The sequence below is a fragment of the Eublepharis macularius genome, chromosome 2 (genome assembly GCF_028583425.1).
Source record: "Eublepharis macularius isolate TG4126 chromosome 2, MPM_Emac_v1.0, whole genome shotgun sequence".
NCBI lineage: Eukaryota > Metazoa > Chordata > Lepidosauria > Squamata > Eublepharidae > Eublepharis > Eublepharis macularius.
In genome coordinates, this window is record NC_072791.1 from 62,670,729 (window position 1) to 62,694,691 (window position 23,963).

Consider the following 23,963-nt stretch of genomic DNA (forward strand, 5'->3'; position numbering starts at 1 on the left):
TCACCCACAGCATGCCTGCACATCCAGGCCCACTTGGGCCCAACCCACCGCATATTGTCCCAGGAAAACAAGGCTGACCTTCCTGCTGTAGGAGAATGTTTGTGATGCTGACCCCAGGGGACATCTCTGGCAACTTCAGCCACTACCATCAGTGTCCCAATCCTCAGTGAGCTGCTCCCTCCACACATTTCAAGATGCCATGCTGCTGCACTTCCCCATGGAGGAGGGGGAGCTGTGTTGGATTCGCCATGTTTATGGGTTTCCTGATGTGGCCATGGTCTGCATATACATTGTATCCTGGGACAAGTTGCAGTAACCAACACAACTTCTACAGCTTGAATTTGCAGGCCAGCTGCAACTACCTGGGCATCCTGATAGAACTTATGGCCAAGTTCTCAGTCAGCATATATGATGCACAGATCTTTGCTGCCTACTGAATGCCTGGCCAGAGGGCTGGTTGCAAGGGTCCCTGCTTGGGAGGGGGAGGGGGTTGGTTGCTCGACTGGAGGCGGCGCTGAAAGCTTTCCTTCTCCTTACCACAGGTGACTGGTGTTAACTTGTGCTCTTGTACCAGCTCACACCATATGCCAAGAACGAGTGAGTGAATCATGTCACCTACAACAAGGTCCACTGTCAAACCCACATGGTCACTGGTCAACAGAAGATGCACCTATGTCACCCGTACCACATGAGGCTGGAACGCCATGCCGTCCTTGTCCTTGCCCTTGGGTCATGGACATGGGTGATGAGCTACCAGAGCCTAGGGTTGCCAGTCTCCTGGTGGTAGCTGGAGATCTCTTGGAATCTCAATTGATCTCCAGGCAACAAAGATCAGTTCCCCTGGAAAAAATGGCTGCTATGAAGGGTGAACTCTATGGTATTATACCCCACTCAGGCCCCTCCCCTCCCCAAATCCTGCCCTCTCCATGCTCCACCCCTAAATCTCCAGAAGGTTCCCATCCTGGACCTGGCAACCCTACCTGGAACTGGTAACCCTAATCTGGGTTTGATTCCCCACTCCTCCACTTGAAGCCAGCTGGGTGACCTTGGGTCACTCACAGCTTCTAGGAGTTCTCTCAGCCCCACCCACCTCACAGGGTGTTTTGTTGTGGGGATAATAATAACATACTTTGTCAACTGCTCTGAGAGGCATTAAGTTGTCCTGAAGGGTGGTATATAAATTGAATATTATTGTTGTTGTTATTATCATTATCGTCGTTATCAGCATTAGCATTAGCATTAGCATGGTCGTCGTCATCATCATCATCATTACCAGAGCCACCATGGGGGGGGGGGGGCAAAATGTATGAAGCATCACTAAGAGGGAGTGGGTCTGGAAACACATATAGTAGCAGGAACAGTGACATGGGTTGGTCCTCCTGGAGGCTCTCCAACAGTGCCCTGACACCTCTAGCCTATGCTGTTTACCTATGCTGCAATGTCTGGGGATCAGGTGTCCAAGGTAGTAGCACCATTACACCCCCTCAGATGGCTGCAAGGTCCCCAGGATGATGATGATAACAACAACAACGTTTGATTTATATACCGCCCTTCAGAACAACTTAATGTCACACTCAAGAGTGTTTACAAAGTGTGTTATTATCCTTACGACACTCACCTATGAGGTGGGTGGGGCTGACAGAACTCTGAGAGAGCTGTGACTGACCCAAAGTTATCCAGCTGGCTTCAAGCAGAGGAGATGGGAATCAAACCTGGTTCTCTAGATTAGAGTCCTGCAGCTTTTATTTTTTTATATTATTATTTTTATTAATTTTTCAAATAAAAGAGGAAAAAGTAAAAAAAAAATTAGGAAGAAGAAAGAAGTGAAAAGAAATGAATATATCCATTATGGTCTGCTTACAGCAATACCCAATATATTATTAAACATTCTTAATGAATAACATATACTATTAATAATAAAATATTTGAGTTTTTTTTACATTCTTGGCAAATTCAAATCTTGATGCTAATTTGTAATTCAATTGTAAAACGGTGTCCAAGGACTGGCGAACTCTTCTTCCATTTTCCCTTTTAGTATCATTGTTAATTTATCCATTTCTGCTGTTTCCATAATCTTTCCTACCAGTTCTTCTTGAGTTGGTATTATTTGTTGTTTCCAATAAAATGCTAATAAAATTCTAGCTGCTGTCACTGCATGTATTATAAAATGTTTTTGGTCTTTGTTAACTTCATCTGGGATGCAGTTCAATAGAAACAATTCCGGCTTAAAAGGTATTGGTATCTGTAAAATTGTATGGAGTAATGTATGTATCATTATCCAAAATCTATGAACAGCTTTACAGGTCCACCACATATGATAAAATGTTCCTGTACATTCTCCACACTTCCAGCATCTACTTGGTGTTCTCTTACACATTTTAGCCAGTCTATCTGGGGTTAAATACCATCTATAAAACATTTTATATAAATTCTCTTTGAAGTTAACTGATTTAGTTATTTTCATATTAACTTTATTCCATACTGTATTCCATTGTTCTAAATCAATTTCATATCCCAAATTTTGTGCCCATTTACTCTTACATCTTTTTACCACTTCATTTTCCTTCTTCATTTGCATTAAAAATATATATATCTTTTTAATCAGTTTTTCATCAGAAGCACATAACAATTTTTCAAATTGAGTCCTGCAGCTTTTAACCACTACACTAAACTGGCTGTCAGACAGATCCCATCTGTCTTCTCCTATATAATGCCTCTTGCTTCCGTTGCTCCATGTCAGTAATGGACTGTGCAGGGGCACCATCCATTTTCATGGGTGCACAGAGTGGGTGCCCCACAGCCCAGTGTCCCACTGAGGAGGATGCTCTCTCCAGAGCACAAAGAGGTCTGATGCTGCCACAGACTTGGAGGAGGCCGCAAGGAGCAATGACATGCTGGAGCCAGTGGGGCCCAGTGGGCTGGTGCCAGGGATGGGGGCCATCATCACAATCAGATTCTCCACAGCTGGTACTGGCAGTGGGTCCAAAAGCAGGAGCCCTCTTATGTACTCCACTTTTATTGCATTGTTCATTGTATCTCTTACATTATTTCTATTGCATTTTTAAAAATATTGTAATCTGCCTTGATTCTCACTGAGAAATGTGGTCTATGAGAAAGAGCGAGACAGAGACTTCAGAAAAGACTGAGTAGACAGTTTCAGTGAGCAATACCAATCTTAGTATTAGGGCAACCACTCTCAATACTCACTATCAGCCTTCAAGATATAAAAATAAAGTGTCACAAAAATATCATTTCTGACACATTGGGCTATAATTTTTATACCGCTCTAAGCTGCTCAAGGAAACATTAACTGCTAGAAATCTTATATTTATCTGTAACTCAAAAAAAAAAGCATTCTCTCCATGTCTCCATGTTGGTTACAAAAATACTACAACTGCTTATTTTTGGTTTCCTTTTCATGGAAATGCTAGCTAGGAGAGAGAGAGCTATTTTGAAGGTCGATATTCAAAATATTAGTACAGTTTGTTTTCTGACCATGCTGGGATCAGGTAGCCTTTTCTCTGTATTTTCCCCATCTTCCTGCTGGTAGATTATGATCTCTGTTCAATTTTGTATCACATTTTTTGTGCAACTGTGGCCAAGCACATGAGCACAAATGATAAAGTACATTGTGTAAAAACACACACACACAATCCCTCAAAAAGATCAGTTTTTCCATTTAGCTATAGATACAATTAAAATGGGCATTTTGAAATTGTTTCAAAACAAAAACTAACATTTATGATAAACTAGCCTGGTTTAAATAATGCAATTTAAATCATGATATGCAGCATGTTATTTCAATGTTTTTTACTAGAGGTTTAAATGACTTGGAGTTGGATGCTTCATCTATGGAAAAAAGGTTCGCCTACAAGTTTCTGAGGAAGATTCTAAAATATGTTGACTCTGCTCATGAATTTATTGCACATTTAGGTAAGTTGCTCCAGTGTTTCTATGCTACTAATCAAAAAGACAGATAGCATCATATTCATGTATCTTTGGTTAGTTCCTCTTGCCGAGAGGCCGCAACTCAAAAAGACCACAATTTCCAAGGAAATATTTGACATAAATTTGATTCTACTTAATAAATCTTCAGACAAGTAACAGCAGCTATGTTCTGCAACAATATCTACAGATGGTACTTCTAATTCTGAGGATCACATGGAAATAATATTTGTCCAGAAGCACTGCTGACCACCTTCCCCCCCCCCCCACACCCCAACTGTAGTTGTCCTGGCTTGGCTAAGGCTTGGACATGGAATCCTGATTCCTTACTCATCAGTACCTGTTAAAGGAAAAGCCCTTGCAGACATCTTGCAGTGTTCCCTTGTCTGCCAAAAAAATAAAATCTTGCTTGGAGAGTTTGGCAAGCAGCTTAGAGAAGCCAAAATTGATTCACATACCTAAGCACCTGATTTGCACCATGTGAAGGTAACTTTCTGAGGGAATGTTTTGATTACCATGCTACTTTTCTGTTATTAGAAGCCATCAGTTTTCCAAACTTTTTAATGGATGTGAAAGTCTTGTGCGGTTACATGGCAGGATAGATGGTTTTGCATGGTTATAACTTAGCCTGGAGTATGGTGCAATATGATCTACAAGCTGCTGTGCCACACAGTTTGGTGGACCTGTCTGTCCACCAAACGACAATAAATCTAGGATTACCCACATCCATGTGGGGCCTGTAGATATAGAATTCCAGTTGATCTCCAAACTATAGAGAACAGTTGCAGCCCAACACTGATGGACAGTGGAAGGAGGCAAGAGCATAACAACAAAAACCACAGACACCAATGGTTGGAGTAAAATGAGGCCACAACTATTTTGAATCACAGTTTATGGAGGATTGGTGATGCATGGGGGTCGGATCCCAAGCATCCTCTGACCTGTCTGCCAGCCAATAAACCACCATCCCCCCTCAGACCGTAGCTGGGGTGGGGGCGGACTAAGGAATGGCAGCCAGTGGGGTTCCCTGCCACTCAAAGTTGCCTTTCTGTATTAGCTCTTTTATAAGATTGCCAAGATGATAAACCGATAAAACAGCGTTTTTTGTGGCAGCTAAGATTGCTTCCAAATAATGTTTCCTTAAGATAATCATAATTTTTGGGAGGGGGCAATAATCAGAAACAGAAGTTGGACATTCACAGATAGTCCATTCCATTTGCAAAAGGCAATACACATAGGAGGCATTCTAAACTGGATGATATGGTTGGTGCTCTTGAAATATTAAGAGGCTTCAAAAGCATGTGAATGATATTAATTAATAACCTTACCCAGCATTATTTACCTTTGCATTAATTATCTCTCTGCAGAAGCCATTGTCATCAGTGGAAAAACTGAGAAATCACCACATGACCAAGAAATCAAATTCTTTGCGAAAGTGAGTAACATGTATCTTCAAAGAACATGCTTTCATTTTCACAGTAATACAAGAATGTAGTAGTATACATTAACCTGAAAGTTATACAGGTAATGTAATATCCAGTTCCCATCTCCGGTGGTGGGTAATGAAATCAGTAAAGCAAATTGAACTTTCCAAAATTCTGCTTGGAGGTATTATTGCTGTAAAATTATTTTTCTACCTAGAAAGTGAAAGTAAAAGGCAAAGCAATTAATTTAGGTTGAAGTGATGAAATTAAAAGGCAAAGCAATTAATTTAGGTTGAATAAAATATGTATGTTTTACTGGACAAATGATTACTGTATTTACTTGAAAGGAAGTCAATCCTGAATGTAAGATGGCCTTAAAAATGTAATACACAAAAAATAATTATTACCGGACATAACTGTAACTTTTATGCAAATGTAAAATGACCCTCTTTTTTTTTTAATGGAGTACCTGTGGGAGACCATTTGAGTAAATACTGTAACTTCACCAACTTGCTTTCTTGAAGATTATTGAAATTACACTTTAAATTAGTAACAGCTTGTTTGTATTGATAACTGTTTCTCTGCAAAATGTGTGTGTGGCCCCAGCACTCATATACCAACAGGCACAAATGGAAGTGATGCAGTAGGGGCCATTGTTTCCTGTTGAGCAGAGCTGGTGTTGAGTCCCAGAGTCAGGGTAGAAATCCTCCTCCTAAACCTGTAGGGACTGTTGTACTAATGCCAGAGCTTATCACTTCTAGCAATTTGATGGCCCAAATGCAGAGAATGATGTAGAGTTCACATTCTGCATTTCGTTGCATTTTGATACGGAGTTTAGAAAAGTGGAATTTTGAACTCTGTAAATCACTGCAGTTTTCAAACAACTGATGAAAAAATCTGTATTGTTTTGTGTTTGCTGTGATGAGGTCCCTGGTAATGTTTATCTGCACTGGTAGAATGACAAAAAAGGTTCTTTCTGATTTTTGTTTGTTTGTTTCTCCCAGGACCCCAAATCTGAAGCTGGAAGTACATACTCATAAGATTATTTTAAAAACTGAGAAGTGTTCTCTCTTTGCTCCATGGATTCTGCTCCTCAAAAAGAAGCTGTGTTACAGAATTATTGGCAGGAAACTACAGGAGTAAAGAAAGAATGAATCTCAATTTGGATGGAGATGGTGGAATCCATCATACCAAAAATGAGCGTTGTAAAGAACATTGAATATGGTGTACTTATCAGTGTGCTGTTTATTACAGACCTAGCAATAGGCTCATCATTAGGAAGTACAGAAGTGAAAAAAAGCTTCCTACTACAATGCATGTCCCTGCTCTTTGAATAAAGGGACACATTTGTATTTCCCCACAGGGTTCCTGTCAGTGGAGGCCAGGTTGTCAGAAGCACAGTTGTCTCATTTTGAGTTTTGCATTTGGTTAGAGTTACTATATGTGTTTCTTCTTTTACGAGTTCTCCATAGAGCCAACTTGTGCTCCATGCAGACACATGTCAACTTGGGGATTGGCTTCTATAAAAAAAACAAGAGTAGAAATGGACTCAGAAAGCTGCCACCCAAGGGGGGGAGAGCTCCTGTCTTTCTTCCATGCTATTTTCCCCATGCAAAAACAGTGGGGAGGGAGGGAGTTTTCCCTTTTCTGCTGCCTCACATGTACACAATATCTCCACACTGAGCAGCAGAAATGGGGAAATGTCTCCCCTCCACGCTGTTTTTGCATGAGGGAAAAAGCTTGGGAGAGAGGCAAGAGCTCTCATTCCCCTGGCGGCAGCTTTCCAAACCCAGGAACTTGAAGGAACTCGGGACCCCTTGGCCATCTTTGGAGCTAACATTTGATCAGTTCAGCCCACTCTCTGGGGAGGAGATTGACAGGACCCTGCGATCAGTCAGGCCCACCACGTGCTCCTTGTGTCAGATCTGTGGCTAAATAATAGTTGTAATCCAGACCTGACACCTTGGACCCATGTCCATCGTGGCTGGTAAAAGCCAGCGCGGAGGGGCTACAGTCCTGGTTGGAGGCCATTGTTAGCATATCCTTGAGCACTGGGGGTTTTCCCAGGCCATTAAAGGAAGCCGTGGTGAGACCTCTCTTAAAGAAGCCATCACTGGACCCTACCAACCTGGTCAATTACCGCCCGGTCTCGAACCTCCGGTTTCTGGGGAAGGTGATTGAGCAGGCGGTGGTGGAACAGTTACAGGGTTTCCTGAAGGACGTCTCAGCCCTAGGTCCCTTCCAGTCCAGGTTCCATCCAGGGCATGGGACAGAGATGTTGCTGGTCGCCCTTAGAGATGACCTTCGCAGACACCTGGATCGAGGCAGCTCGGGCGCTGCTGATATTATTGGATCTGTCAGCAGTGTTGGATACAGTTGATTATGATCTTTTGACTCACTGCCTCACCGATATGGGGATACAAGGGCCTGCCTTACAGTGGCTTGTCTCTTTTCTCCACAGTCGGGGACAGAGGGTGGCTCTTGGGGAGAAATTGTCATCTTGCCACCCATTGGTGTGTGGGGTCCCGCAGGGGGCAATACTCTCCCCATTATTATTCAACATTTATATGCGCTCCCTTGCTCAGCTGGTGGGAAGTTTTGGACTTGGGTGTCGTCAGTATGCAGTTGACATCCAGTTATACCTGATGATGGATGGACGGCCCTACTCAGCCCCAGATGCCTTGGAACATGCATTTGCAGCCATGACTGGTTGGTTGAGACAGAGTCGGCTGAAGCTGAACCCGACAAAGACGGAGGTCCTGTACTTGAGCCAGGGAGGACTAGGTTTGGGACTCTGGCTCCCAGCCCTTGATGGGGCACAGCTTGTTCCAGTTCCAAGGGTCAAGAGCCTGGGGATGATCCTGGATGCCTCCTTAAAAATGGAGGCGCAGGTCGCAGCAGTTGTTAGGTCCTCTTTTTTTCATCTGCAGCAGACCAAGCAATTTGTTCCTTACCTGTCAACCTGTAACAACTACAGTGATCCAGGCAACGGTCATCTCAAAGTTGGACTACTGTAACTCGTGGGACTGCCCTTGAGCCTGACCTGGAGATTACAGGTGGTGCAAATTGTAGTGGTGTATATTATTACGAGAATGCCAAGTAGAGCGCATATAACACCGATACTACGTGAGCTGCATTGGTTGCCAGTGGAGTACCGGATCAGATTCAAGGTTCTGGTATTGACCTATAAGGCCCTATGCGGACTGGTGCCGGCGTATCTGCGGGACCGTCTCTCTCCATATATTCCCCAGAGGACTCTCTGATCAGGAGAAAAACAGCTATCAGTGGTCCCTAGTCTCAAGGAGGCCTGCCTTGCCATGACGAGATCTAGTTACAGCGTCCCAAAATATAGAGCAACACGGTAATACTGCTATCAGACAAGAAAAAAATTCCCGTGTACTATAATGCCTCCACAATCAACAATAAAGCGTGTAATATTGTTTCCAGAATTATTTATTCACCAATATATAAGGGGTATATTAAACAACTTGTATTTCAAATTATCTCTCTTAGCACATTCCAGAACTGTACCACATATTGCACTCCCCCTCAACCTCAATCATATAGGCATTTCAGACGTCCTGTAATTATTCTATTAAAGTGTCACGTGCTCCAAGTGCTATAATTATTACAACTAAAGTGCATTTACTGGTCAGGCATCCTATGACACTACTTTTCCTATACAGGGTTTAAATTGCCTTGTTCACAATTATAATATACAGTCACAATATAGGTGCAGTCCAAGAATGATTCCAGACACTGTGGGTGTCACAGCTCATGGGTAGACCTATGTCCTTCCAATATACGTTGTAAACTCTGTGACTGAGTTCTCTAACGGACGGTCCAGATCCTTGTAAGGTCCGTTTCCAAAGTTCTTTTTCAAAGAGCACAGTAGCTGGAAAAACATACATAGTCATAAAGAATCCCTGAGTATCTAATGTTTACACTAATACATTCATGGTACAATATACTCACTCAGAGATTCTTGCAATTAACCTTCCATATCCCCTTCTAGTATTCCAATTACTTCCATCTGCATCTTGTTAGCTAGTAACCGTTTTATCCTCTGAATGTAATCCACGCCCCCATCATATAGTTATTCTCTCTTAAAGAGATATTAGTCCCATAAGTAGTTATAAGAAACACGTATAGTCATTGGCTATATTCAAGCCATTAGGTATGAGAGTATTGAGTTTATATATCCAAAAGGTTTCTTTTTGGTGTAGTTCCCTAGTAGCAGTCATATATTCCCTCTTTCGAGTCTTGAACAGTACTGTAAATAACATCTCCATGTCACTATGTTTTCTCTCCAAATAATGTTGGACCATGGGTGCCTCTAATACGTTATTCTTTATTCTGGACTGATGTTCACCAAGCCTTATTCTAATAGAGCGTGTGGTACTTCCTACATATAATAGACCACATGGGCATTTCAAAACATACACTACCCCCTCAGTGCCGCAGTTAACAAATTCATTTGTAGTCCTTAATCCTGACTGTTCCAAATCTTCTGTAGTCATTATTAGGGAGCATTGTTTACATCTCCCACATTTGTATACACCCCTCGGCAGTCCTATGTTCCTGGTGCCTATATCATAATTTAAATCCGAATGTATAATCTGATCTTTGATGTTCCGGGTCCTCCTGAAGGCTACCAGTGGGGGAGTCTCACAGCCTGGGATATCATTGACAAGCGGCCAGTATTTCAAGATTGCCCTGCGGATGGCATTTGCTTTTTCACTATAGTCGAGAACACCCACGATACGGTCTCTGGTCGTTCGTACCTTCGGTCTGAGTAATTCTTCTCTGGTCGTTTCGTCAGCACGTCGTCTTGCTTGTAATAACACCCTATCTGGGTAACCCCGTTGCTTCAAATGTTCTTGCAATATATTACTCTGGAGAACATAATCAGCAATACTAGTAGAATTTCTTTTAAGTCGCAGGAATTGTCCAAAGGGTAAGTTAGCCCTTAGATGTCCAGGATGAAAGGATCTATAATGGAGTAATGAATTTTTGTCTGTTTGTTTCCTAAAAGGTCTTACCGCCAGGGTCCCATCCTCCCCCTTATACACTGTCACATCCAGATAATTCACAGACTCCCTACTTGTGCACCAAGTGAACTTTATATTGGGATGTATACTGTTCATCCATTCCCCCAATTCTTGGATGTTGACATTTTCATTTGTCACTAGGAAGAGATCGTCAATAAAACGAACAAATATGATGATGTCCTTCCAAAATGGATTAGTTACAGGATTACAAAAATAGTCCCTTTCCAGCCGTCCCATAAATAGATTCGCTATACATGGTGCTGCAGAGCATCCCATCGCGACCCCTCGAAGCTGAATGAAAAATTGGTCTTCTACTCTAAAGTAGTTGTTTTCTAGTATTATTTCCAAAAGTGATGTCAAAAAGAAAGTGGGTGGGCGCAAACACTCTCTTTGATCTAAAGTTTCCATTACCACTAGGCGTGCCTCTTCATGCGGAATATTAGTATACAGTGAGGCAACGTCCAGTGTTGCTAATATCGCCCCTGTTGGTAATTTGAAGCCTTCAAACTTCTTGACAAAGTCCCCCGTGTCCAGTAAAAAAGTCGGTAGTTTTCTTACAAAATCCTGGAGAAAAAAATCCAAGTATTTAGACAACGGTTCCAGGATAGAGTTGCTTCCCGATATAATTGGGCGACCCGGAGGGGGAAAACCTTCTTTATGGATTTTAGGCAATATATACATTACTGGTGTCCTGGGAGACAAATTAATTAAGCCTTTATGTTCCCGATCTGTAATATGTCCCAATGCTAAAGCTTCATCCACGGTTACCTTGATTAAAAAACCGATCTTCTTCACAGGATCATTGGGGATTGGTTTGTAGTCCAATTCATTATTCAATTGTCTCCTCACTTCCATCATATAATCTTTTTTATCCATCACCACTATTGCACCTCCCTTATCAGCCTCTTTTATTATGATGGAACGATCAGATCGCAAATCCTTTAAAGCCATCCTCTCCCCCTTCGGTAGGTTGTTGTATCCAATACCTTCCCGGGCTTCTATATTGTCAATTTCCTTCAATAACATCTTCTCAAAAGTCTGGACACAGTGGTTATTGACAACGGGATTATATGAGGAGCGTGTGAAGATGCCTGTTTCCTTTCTCTTAAATGCTGTACCTCCAAAAACAATTTTCAATTTAATTTGTCTTATTAGTTTAAAGACGTCTATCCTAGTTTGGAAATCATTATACCTGGGAGTTGGCACAAACCCGAGGCCTTTATTTAAGGCCACTTTTTCTAAGGGTTTGTGCCAACTCCCAGGTATAATGATTTCCAAACTAGGATAGACGTCTTTAAACTAATAAGACAAATTAAATTGAAAATTGTTTTTGGAGGTACAGCATTTAAGAGAAAGGAAACAGGCATCTTCACACGCTCCTCATATAATCCCGTTGTCAATAACCACTGTGTCCAGACTTTTGAGAAGATGTTATTGAAGGAAATTGACAATATAGAAGCCCGGGAAGGTATTGGATACAACAACCTACCGAAGGGGGAGAGGATGGCTTTAAAGGATTTGCGATCTGATCGTTCCATCATAATAAAAGAGGCTGATAAGGGAGGTGCAATAGTGGTGATGGATAAAAAAGATTATATGATGGAAGTGAGGAGACAATTGAATAATGAATTGGACTACAAACCAATCCCCAATGATCCTGTGAAGAAGATCGGTTTTTTAATCAAGGTAACCGTGGATGAAGCTTTAGCATTGGGACATATTACAGATCGGGAACATAAAGGCTTAATTAATTTGTCTCCCAGGACACCAGTAATGTATATATTGCCTAAAATCCATAAAGAAGGTTTTCCCCCTCCGGGTCGCCCAATTATATCGGGAAGCAACTCTATCCTGGAACCGTTGTCTAAATACTTGGATTTTTTTCTCCAGGATTTTGTAAGAAAACTACCGACTTTTTTACTGGACACGGGGGACTTTGTCAAGAAGTTTGAAGGCTTCAAATTACCAACAGGGGCGATATTAGCAACACTGGACGTTGCCTCACTGTATACTAATATTCCGCATGAAGAGGCACGCCTAGTGGTAATGGAAACTTTAGATCAAAGAGAGTGTTTGCGCCCACCCACTTTCTTTTTGACATCACTTTTGGAAATAATACTAGAAAACAACTACTTTAGAGTAGAAGACCAATTTTTCATTCAGCTTCGAGGGGTCGCGATGGGATGCTCTGCAGCACCATGTATAGCGAATCTATTTATGGGACGGCTGGAAAGGGACTATTTTTGTAATCCTGTAACTAATCCATTTTGGAAGGACATCATCATATTTGTTCGTTTTATTGACGATCTCTTCCTAGTGACAAATGAAAATGTCAACATCCAAGAATTGGGGGAATGGATGAACAGTATACATCCCAATATAAAGTTCACTTGGTGCACAAGTAGGGAGTCTGTGAATTATCTGGATGTGACAGTGTATAAGGGGGAGGATGGGACCCTGGCGGTAAGACCTTTTAGGAAACAAACAGACAAAAATTCATTACTCCATTATAGATCCTTTCATCCTGGACATCTAAGGGCTAACTTACCCTTTGGACAATTCCTGCGACTTAAAAGAAATTCTACTAGTATTGCTGATTATGTTCTCCAGAGTAATATATTGCAAGAACATTTGAAGCAACGGGGTTACCCAGATAGGGTGTTATTACAAGCAAGACGACGTGCTGACGAAACGACCAGAGAAGAATTACTCAGACCGAAGGTACGAACGACCAGAGACCGTATCGTGGGTGTTCTCGACTATAGTGAAAAAGCAAATGCCATCCGCAGGGCAATCTTGAAATACTGGCCGCTTGTCAATGATATCCCAGGCTGTGAGACTCCCCCACTGGTAGCCTTCAGGAGGACCCGGAACATCAAAGATCAGATTATACATTCGGATTTAAATTATGATATAGGCACCAGGAACATAGGACTGCCGAGGGGTGTATACAAATGTGGGAGATGTAAACAATGCTCCCTAATAATGACTACAGAAGATTTGGAACAGTCAGGATTAAGGACTACAAATGAATTTGTTAACTGCGGCACTGAGGGGGTAGTGTATGTTTTGAAATGCCCATGTGGTCTATTATATGTAGGAAGTACCACACGCTCTATTAGAATAAGGCTTGGTGAACATCAGTCCAGAATAAAGAATAACGTATTAGAGGCACCCATGGTCCAACATTATTTGGAGAGAAAACATAGTGACATGGAGATGTTATTTACAGTACTGTTCAAGACTCGAAAGAGGGAATATATGACTGCTACTAGGGAACTACACCAAAAAGAAACCTTTTGGATATATAAACTCAATACTCTCATACCTAATGGCTTGAATATAGCCAATGACTATACGTGTTTCTTATAACTACTTATGGGACTAATATCTCTTTAAGAGAGAATAACTATATGATGGGGGCGTGGATTACATTCAGAGGATAAAACGGTTACTAGCTAACAAGATGCAGATGGAAGTAATTGGAATACTAGAAGGGGATATGGAAGGTTAATTGCAAGAATCTCTGAGTGAGTATATTGTACCATGAATGTATTAGTGTAAACATTAGATACTCAGGGATTCTTTATGACTATGTATGTTTTTCCAGCTACTGTGCTCTTTGAAAAAGAACTTTGGAAACGGACCTTACAAGGATCTGGACCGTCCGTTAGAGAACTCAGTCACAGAGTTTACAACGTATATTGGAAGGACATAGGTCTACCCATGAGCTGTGACACCCACAGTGTCTGGAATCATTCTTGGACTGCACCTATATTGTGACTGTATATTATAATTGTGAACAAGGCAATTTAAACCCTGTATAGGAAAAGTAGTGTCATAGGATGCCTGACCAGTAAATGCACTTTAGTTGTAATAATTATAGCACTTGGAGCACGTGACACTTTAATAGAATAATTACAGGACGTCTGAAATGCCTATATGATTGAGGTTGAGGGGGAGTGCAATATGTGGTACAGTTCTGGAATGTGCTAAGAGAGATAATTTGAAATACAAGTTGTTTAATATACCCCTTATATATTGGTGAATAAATAATTCTGGAAACAATATTACACGCTTTATTGTTGATTGTGGAGGCATTATAGTACACGGGAATTTTTTTCTTGTCTGATAGCAGTATTACCGTGTTGCTCTATATTTTGGGACGCTGTAACTAGAGCCATGTCTAATTTTGAAGGATTGTTAATGTATACTGAAGAGGATAAGACACGTATTATCTCTGAAATGTCATCCACTCCCTTTTCGTTTGATAAAAATGAGAGTAATGGAGAGAATGATTGGAACAATTTGCAGTTCCTGAAGAAAAAACAGCTTCGTTATCAACTTCATGCGGGCTCCCTGATTGAATATTGCAAGATTAATAGAATACCTAGAGGTCTCCGTATACATAAACCTCCTGGCCTCTTTAGAGACCAGGAAGAATTTAAAAATAGATGGGCTGCCGTATTGAATAAATGTTCCATGGATCTTATGTTATTAGTGGTCGAGACAGCACAGGTGGAGGTGAAGAATCTTGGCAAGGAGATTGAAGTTTTGGAGACTAAGCTCAAAAACAGCTTTGAGGAAGACCAATTTAAAAGTAAGATAAAGGAGCTTGAGAAACTAGTTAAAGACTTTGAAAACAAAATGAAAGAAGTCAAAGTAAGGAAGTACCAGAGGGATAATAGGGATTATACCACGGGGCGGGTATACAGTTGGTGGAATGAAGAAAATATTAAGAGAAAAAAGGTCTCCTGGTCAAACCCCTTAACTCAGTTCTCGGATTTAGAGACTACAGAGGGAGAGGATACCGACACCTCGTTAGAAGAAGGCATGTCTACTAGATCTATGTCAGTACGGCCGGGTAATAAGACACATAATTATGAAGGCAGGGGCCGTTTTTTACGAGGGGGCCGGCACAACAGAGGGAGACGGACCTGACACCAACAAGGGAAACTGACCTAGTGGTTAATCTCTCAAGCAGAACTCTTTCGGACTTAGAAAAAGTGGCCTTATATAAAGGCCTCGGGTTTGTGCCAACTCCCAGGTATAATGATTTCCAAACTAGGATAGACGTCTTTAAACTAATAAGACAAATTAAATTGAAAATTGTTTTTGGAGGTACAGCATTTAAGAGAAAGGAAACAGGCATCTTCACACGCTCCTCATATAATCCCGTTGTCAATAACCACTGTGTCCAGACTTTTGAGAAGATGTTATTGAAGGAAATTGACAATATAGAAGCCCGGGAAGGTATTGGATACAACAACCTACCGAAGGGGGAGAGGATGGCTTTAAAGGATTTGCGATCTGATCGTTCCATCATAATAAAAGAGGCTGATAAGGGAGGTGCAATAGTGGTGATGGATAAAAAAGATTATATGATGGAAGTGAGGAGACAATTGAATAATGAATTGGACTACAAACCAATCCCCAATGATCCTGTGAAGAAGATCGGTTTTTTAATCAAGGTAACCGTGGATGAAGCTTTAGCATTGGGACATATTACAGATCGGGAACATAAAGGCTTAATTAATTTGTCTCCCAGGACACCAGTAATGTATATATTGCCTAAAATCCATAAAGAAGGTTTTCCCCCTCCGGGTCGCCCAATTATATCGGGAAGCAACTCTATCCTGGAACCGTTGTCTAAATACTTGGATTTTTTTCTCCAGGATTTTGTAAGAAAACTACCGACTTTTTTACTGGACACGGGGGACTTTGTCAAGAAGTTTGAAGGCTTCAAATTACCAACAGGGGCGATATTAGCAACACTGGACGTTGCCTCACTGTATACTAATATTCCGCATGAAGAGGCACGCCTAGTGGTAATGGAAACTTTAGATCAAAGAGAGTGTTTGCGCCCACCCACTTTCTTTTTGACATCACTTTTGGAAATAATACTAGAAAACAACTACTTTAGAGTAGAAGACCAATTTTTCATTCAGCTTCGAGGGGTCGCGATGGGATGCTCTGCAGCACCATGTATAGCGAATCTATTTATGGGACGGCTGGAAAGGGACTATTTTTGTAATCCTGTAACTAATCCATTTTGGAAGGACATCATCATATTTGTTCGTTTTATTGACGATCTCTTCCTAGTGACAAATGAAAATGTCAACATCCAAGAATTGGGGGAATGGATGAACAGTATACATCCCAATATAAAGTTCACTTGGTGCACAAGTAGGGAGTCTGTGAATTATCTGGATGTGACAGTGTATAAGGGGGAGGATGGGACCCTGGCGGTAAGACCTTTTAGGAAACAAACAGACAAAAATTCATTACTCCATTATAGATCCTTTCATCCTGGACATCTAAGGGCTAACTTACCCTTTGGACAATTCCTGCGACTTAAAAGAAATTCTACTAGTATTGCTGATTATGTTCTCCAGAGTAATATATTGCAAGAACTTTTGAAGCAACGGGGTTACCCAGATAGGGTGTCATTACAAGCAAGACGACGTGCTGACGAAACGACCAGAGAAGAATTACTCAGACCGAAGGTACGAACGACCAGAGACCGTATCGTGGGTGTTCTCGACTATAGTGAAAAAGCAAATGCCATCCGCAGGGCAATCTTGAAATACTGGCCGCTTGTCAATGATATCCCAGGCTGTGAGACTCCCCCACTGGTAGCCTTCAGGAGGACCCGGAACATCAAAGATCAGATTATACATTCGGATTTAAATTATGATATAGGCACCAGGAACATAGGACTGCCGAGGGGTGTATACAAATGTGGGAGATGTAAACAATGCTCCCTAATAATGACTACAGAAGATTTGGAACAGTCAGGATTAAGGACTACAAATGAATTTGTTAACTGCGGCACTGAGGGGGTAGTGTATGTTTTGAAATGCCCATGTGGTCTATTATATGTAGGAAGTACCACACGCTCTATTAGAATAAGGCTTGGTGAACATCAGTCCAGAATAAAGAATAACGTATTAGAGGCACCCATGGTCCAACATTATTTGGAGAGAAAACATAGTGACATGGAGATGTTATTTACAGTACTGTTCAAGACTCGAAAGAGGGAATATATGACTGCTACTAGGGAACTACACCAAAAAGAAACCTTTTGGATATATAAACTCAATACTCTCATACCTAATGGCTTGAATATAGCCAATGACTATACGTGTTTCTTATAACTACTTATGGGACTAATATCTCTTTAAGAGAGAATAACTATATGATGGGGGCGTGGATTACATTCAGAGGATAAAACGGTTACTAGCTAACAAGATGCAGATGGAAGTAATTGGAATACTAGAAGGGGATATGGAAGGTTAATTGCAAGAATCTCTGAGTGAGTATATTGTACCATGAATGTATTAGTGTAAACATTAGATACTCAGGGATTCTTTATGACTATGTATGTTTTTCCAGCTACTGTGCTCTTTGAAAAAGAACTTTGGAAACGGACCTTACAAGGATCTGGACCGTCCGTTAGAGAACTCAGTCACAGAGTTTACAACGTATATTGGAAGGACATAGGTCTACCCATGAGCTGTGACACCCACAGTGTCTGGAATCATTCTTGGACTGCACCTATATTGTGACTGTATATTATAATTGTGAACAAGGCAATTTAAACCCTGTATAGGAAAAGTAGTGTCATAGGATGCCTGACCAGTAAATGCACTTTAGTTGTAATAATTATAGCACTTGGAGCACGTGACACTTTAATAGAATAATTACAGGACGTCTGAAATGCCTATATGATTGAGGTTGAGGGGGAGTGCAATATGTGGTACAGTTCTGGAATGTGCTAAGAGAGATAATTTGAAATACAAGTTGTTTAATATACCCCTTATATATTGGTGAATAAATAATTCTGGAAACAATATTACACGCTTTATTGTTGATTGTGGAGGCATTATAGTACACGGGAATTTTTTTCTTGTCTGATGACGAGATCTAGGGCTTTCTTGGTCCTGGCTCCTACTTGGTGGAATGCTTTGTCTACTGAAATCAAAAAGAGTCCAGTAGCACCTTTAAGACTAACCAATTTTATTGTAGCATAAGCTTTCGAGAATCACAGTTCTCTTTGTCAGATGCATGGAGGGCAAAAAGAAACTGGTCCAGTTTCTTTTTGCCCTCCATGCATCTGACAAAGAGAACTGTGATTCTCGAAAGCTTATGCTACAATAAAATTGGTTAATCTTAAAGGTGCTACTGGACTCTTTTTGATTTTGTTACTACAGACTAACACGGCTAACTCCTCTGGATCTTTGTCTACTGAGACCAGGGCCTGGCGGGATTTATTGTCTTTCTGCCGGGCCTGCAAGACACAGGTGTTCGACCAGGCTCATGGCTAAAGTTGGGCCTCCGCCAGCCTGCGGGGGGAGGAGAGGAAATTTAACCCCCCTGTGAAAAACTGTCCACCACAGTATGCATGCAAAATATTATGTCTTCCTGATATTGCTGCCTCACAATCCAAAATGTCGCTGTTTTAAATGGTGTTTTAATATTTATACAGATGTAATATTTTAAATTGTTTTTAAATGTTGTTACAATCCAAAATGTCGCTGTTTTAAATGGTGTTTTAATATTTATACAGATGTAATATTTTAAATTGTTTTTAAATGTTGTTAGCTGCCCTGAGCCCGCTTGTGGGGAGGGCGGGATATAAATATGAAATAATAAATAAATAATAACGTTGCACTCTCTTTTTTTATAGAAACCAATCCCTGAACTGACGTAGGTCTGCGTGGAGCACAGGTTGGCTCCATGGAGATCTTGTAAAGGAAGAAACATGTTAGAACAACCCTTAGAGCCAGTTCCACAAACCCAGTGGTTCCCATTGATTTCAATAGGGAATTGTAAGTGAGCATATTTGGGGACTCAGTTGAGGAGGAAACACTTGCCTTCCACACCTCTGTCACTAGATACAGCAGTAATTGAGGAAATGGCCCATTTTGTTTTTTCTTGACTGCTATGTTAAGGAGCCACCACCCCTTTCACCTTTGCTACAGTTTTCAGGGTTGCTTTTCTCTGGAAGTTACTTATTTCAGTACTTTAGATCAGCCATCAAATAGTACCAAAACATGGAAACTCAAACTCTCCTTCCTCCACTAGCAGTAGCAAAACCCCTTAAGCAAAACTGGTGAGAAAGGGGAGCTTGCAAGTGGCTTTGCCAGATCTACCAATGAACCTGGAGAAACTGTTGCCCCTCTCAATGTGCTTAACTTGCCTGTTATTGCCATATGATTATGCTGGATGGTGCATCATCAGCATACCCTGAGGTGGGGCAGCTGCCAGGGCACAACGTTTCTGGCAGGGCCCACTGCTGTTGACCTCCTGTCCTACTTATTTGCTAGCACTCCACCTTGATTATTTTTATTTTTCTTCTGTAGGTTCTACTGCCATTGGTTGACCAGTACTTTACCAACCACTGCCTCTATTTCCTCTCTTCCCCAGCTAAGCCACTCAGCAGTAGTGGATATGCTTCAAATAAAGAAAAAGAAATGGTTGCAAGGTATGTAGCAAGCTTATGTACATTCTATGGCACTGTAAATTTAATGGTATATGATACATTTTTAAAAATCGGTTTCAAATCTTTATGAGTTCATTCAGTGCAATCAAAAGTATGTTCACAGAAATCTATGCATATACTCATAGTGACAAATTAACATAGTTTTGAGAGTTATAATCTTAAAAATGATTTGTCTGCCATGAAATGAATAACTCCGTTATCTAATGGAGAACTCACTGGCACGTATGTAGATAATGAAACCAGGCCACCATCAGCTAAAGTAAAGAATCTCTACATACTCAGGAAATTTTCACAGTTATGCAAAAAATATAACATTGTAAATTAAGAATTAAGTTTTTGTAAATTAAGAAAAACATCCAAAATGGCCTAATGATAAATAAAAATGAAATATTTGGGAGAGGGTGGAGAAATATATTGTAAGGAGGATGGATTTCCAAATTGTCTCCCCACAATTCCGCATAGGTCCCAAGCTTAGTCCAAGCGCAGCTCTAAAGTTAGGTTAATAGGTAATGTATTTGATTGAATAAGATCAAATCATTTGATATAATTTGGAAAGTATTTTGCTACAATCCAGAATTGCATTGCCACCTCTGACTTGGGAAATTCCTGGAGACTTGGAGGTGGAGCTTGGGGAGAGGAGGGAACACAGCAGGCATACAAAGCCATAGAATCCATCCTCTAAAATTGCCATTTTCTCCAGGGAAGCTGATCTCTTATCTGAAAATCAGTTATAATTCTGGGAAAACTCTAGTTCTCCCTTTGAGGTTGGCAAACCTAGCAATCATGCATGCAGCACTACTTATAGGTCCAGTCTCTCTTTATATGCTCCTGGGCTAAGATAAAAAATCATAGCAGGCCTAGTCTGGCCAAGGAACATGCCACACTACATAGTAGAAGCCTCAAGCTTTATAGGCAGGACTCCTAACATATTAAGGCAGGAGCATCTTCCACCTTTCTGTTGGAAAACATGTCTCTTTAGGCACTAGAAAAGAAGATAGTTTCAGGTGGGTAGCCATATTGGTCTGTAGTAGAAGAGCAAGATTCGGGTCCAATAGCACCTTAAATACCAAATAGATTTCCAGGGTATGAGTTTTCGAGAGTCAAAGCTGACTCACAAAAGCTCATACTCTGGAAATCTAGTTGGTCTTTTAAGATGCTACTGGACCCAAATCTTGTTCTTCAGAAAAGGAAAGTAAGAATATCAACTTCCATGCCTCCATTTCTCAAAAACATTGAACAGCATTTTCAGGGCTAGTAGTAGCACTGGTGATTTGTGTGGGCTTGTGTGCATGCTTCACACTGCAAACTGAAGCTGTCTTTACATGCAAATCAACTTGAGATTAAGGGCTGCAGCATACTTTATCAAATCCCTAGATACCTACAGGAAGAATTCCAGCCTACACCTTGGTAAAACTGGCTGCAGCCTTTGTACTTCCACTCATGAGTGAGGAACAAACTTCTTGCAGAAAAAACATCTGAAAAGCTAAATGTAGAACTCAGATTAAGTTCAAGAGATACATTTCTAAGACTAATTGACTTATTAAATGTTAATAAATCATTGGGGGTAGATGGCATATACCCAAGGAATCTTAAAGATCTTAAATGTGAAACTATTGGTCTCCTGATGATATGTGTCACTAAAATTGGCCTCATACAAGGCAATTGGAATGCAGCAAATGTAATGCTAATTTTCCCAAGAGATCCTGCAGCATCTAGGAAGTAATGGGCCAATGAGCCTATCATGTGTTCTGATTAAATGATGGAAACTGTTACTAAAAATAGAACTATTAATGAACATAGAAAGGAACACACCCTACTGAGAAGAATCTGCAAAGGGATGTTCTTTCTCTTCAAATTTTTAAAACTCTTTAAAAGTATTAAGTATGTAGCTAAGAGAGAGCTGGTACTAGGTTATTTGTCTCTCAACATATGCTACTAAGCAGGGTTTTTTTTCTGGGAAAAGAGGTGGTGGAACTCAGTGGGTTGCCCTCGGAGAAAATGGTCACATAGCTGGTGGCCCCGCCCCCTGATCTCCAGACAGAGGGAAGTTTAGATTGCCCTCTGCGCCGCTTGGCGGTGCGGAGGGCAGTCTAAATTCCCCTCTGTCTGGAGATCAGGGGACGGGGCCACCAGCCATGTGACCATTTTCAAGAGGTTCCGGAATTCCGTTTCCCTGCGTTCCTGCTGAAAAAAAGCCCTGCTCCTAAGTAAATATGGCAATTATGGGATGAGATAATGGGGTGGTTCATTGATTAATAACTGGTTAATGAGAAAATAGAGAGTATGAGTAAATGAACATTTTTCATAGTGTAGGAAAGTAAGAAGTGGGGTTCGGCAGGGATCTTTATTGGTGCCATTAAATATGTTTATGAATGATCTGGAGATGGTGATCAGTAGTGAAATGGTATAGTTTGCAGATATTCAAGGTAGTGAAAAACAAACTGGATTCTGAAGCATCCCAGAAGATCTCTCTAAATTGGTGTAGCAGGCAACAATATGTTCAGTGTATGTATGTATAAAGTGATGCACACTGGCATAAATATTTCTGACTTCACAATGAAACCAACTGGGTTTTAAAAAGTAGAAAAAGATCTTATGGTTGGGATGAATAACTCAGTGAATATGTCAGCTCAGTGTGTGGCAACAGTGAAAAGGATCAATTTTGTGCTGAGTTTTATTAGGAAAGGGATTGAACAAAATGACTAGTATTGTAATACCATGTACATATTTATACTGCAACCACATTTGTAATTCTGGTCACCTCATCTCAAAAGATATCATAGAAATTATCTGGAAGTTAGAAGGAGTGAACTTCTGAATATTAATGCTAGGAGTCAACGTTGGGGCAGGCCTTGGCTTTTATCCCCTTTGTTCTGAACAACTGGTTGGCCTCTATGTGAAACAAGATGCTTGGCTAGATGGACCACCAGTCTATTAGCAAGGCTATTCTTAAGTTCTTAGAACTAGAAATTGTAAGCAGTTGGCCTGGCCTCCACCATCTTTAATAGCCATTTTAGATGGCTACCTGTGATATAAAATCACAAGGACCCTGAATTTAAAATGGCAGTTAGGTTTGCAGCCAGGAGAATTCCAACTAACAGTTGTGGAGTAGTGCCCAGGAGACCCAGGCATGAATAGAATGCTGCATGTAAATGTGGAGAGACTAGTGGTGATTAGTTTTGCAATCTCTCCAGCCCCTAAAGGAATACAGAGCAACAAAGGTCTCACAGAGTCACCCCTACTTAACAAATTCCTTTCCCTCCTTCCGTGATGAGATCTGTCCATGATTGAGGAGAGAACCAACTAGCATTCATAAGTGTTTATAATACATTCCTGGGAAGGTACATTCTCCAACTAAATTCATCAACTTAGCTCTGGTGGACTTCATTAACAAACTGCCCTTTTGTGAAGACCCAGGACAAGTTTTGCATTCTCTTTCACAGACTCCCGGTAGCTACCAATCAAAGTAATCAAACCTTTTGTTATTCCCAGGAACTGACCATTGAAGTCTTTGTTCCAACTGCTAGGTGGTATCTCCCACCTCAGGGCACATGTCACAGGCTGGGCCAGCCCAAGGAGGGTGGTTCAAGTCCAAACCTTAAAGCCAAAGTCAAAAGGGAAGTTCCAAGAGCAAAAGCCAAGTCAAACCGGTGGTCAGAGCACAAGATAAAGCCAGGAGTGAGTCCAGAGTCCAAAAGCAAGGTCAGGCACAGTCCAAGGTCAGTCACCGATAGTGTCAGGTCCAAAAGCAGACACAGGCAAGGTTCACAAAACACAGCATGGTTGCAAGCAGTAGACACATTGCTTCCACACCCAGCAGTTCCTCCAGACTGGCTCTTATAGCCAGGCATGGTTTTCAGCCAGCTGCTGGGGCTCTATCCTGTCACTACTCATCATCACTCTCCAGCAGCTGGCGTTGGCTTAAGAGGCGAGCACTGCGCCGTCTCTTCTGCAGTTCCAGTCTCTGGCGCTGCCTGCGGCGTTCCTTGGGCGTGGGTGAACCTGGGGGGGTGGAGGCTCTTGGCTGTGCTGCACCTG

The 23,963-nt window shown here is 41.3% G+C and overlaps 1 protein-coding gene across 1 annotated transcript in view; it reads left to right on the plus strand.

Annotated features, from left to right (window-relative positions):
• Positions 1-23,963, plus strand: part of RYR3 (ryanodine receptor 3) — a 479,585-nt gene that overhangs the window by 275,733 nt on the left and 179,889 nt on the right. Inside the window, exons 59-61 of the mRNA XM_054969918.1 lie at positions 3,818-3,933; positions 5,313-5,380; positions 19,786-19,907. Coding sequence (XP_054825893.1) covers positions 3,818-3,933; positions 5,313-5,380; positions 19,786-19,907 — 306 coding nt within the window. The remainder of the gene's footprint in view (positions 1-3,817; positions 3,934-5,312; positions 5,381-19,785; positions 19,908-23,963) is intronic.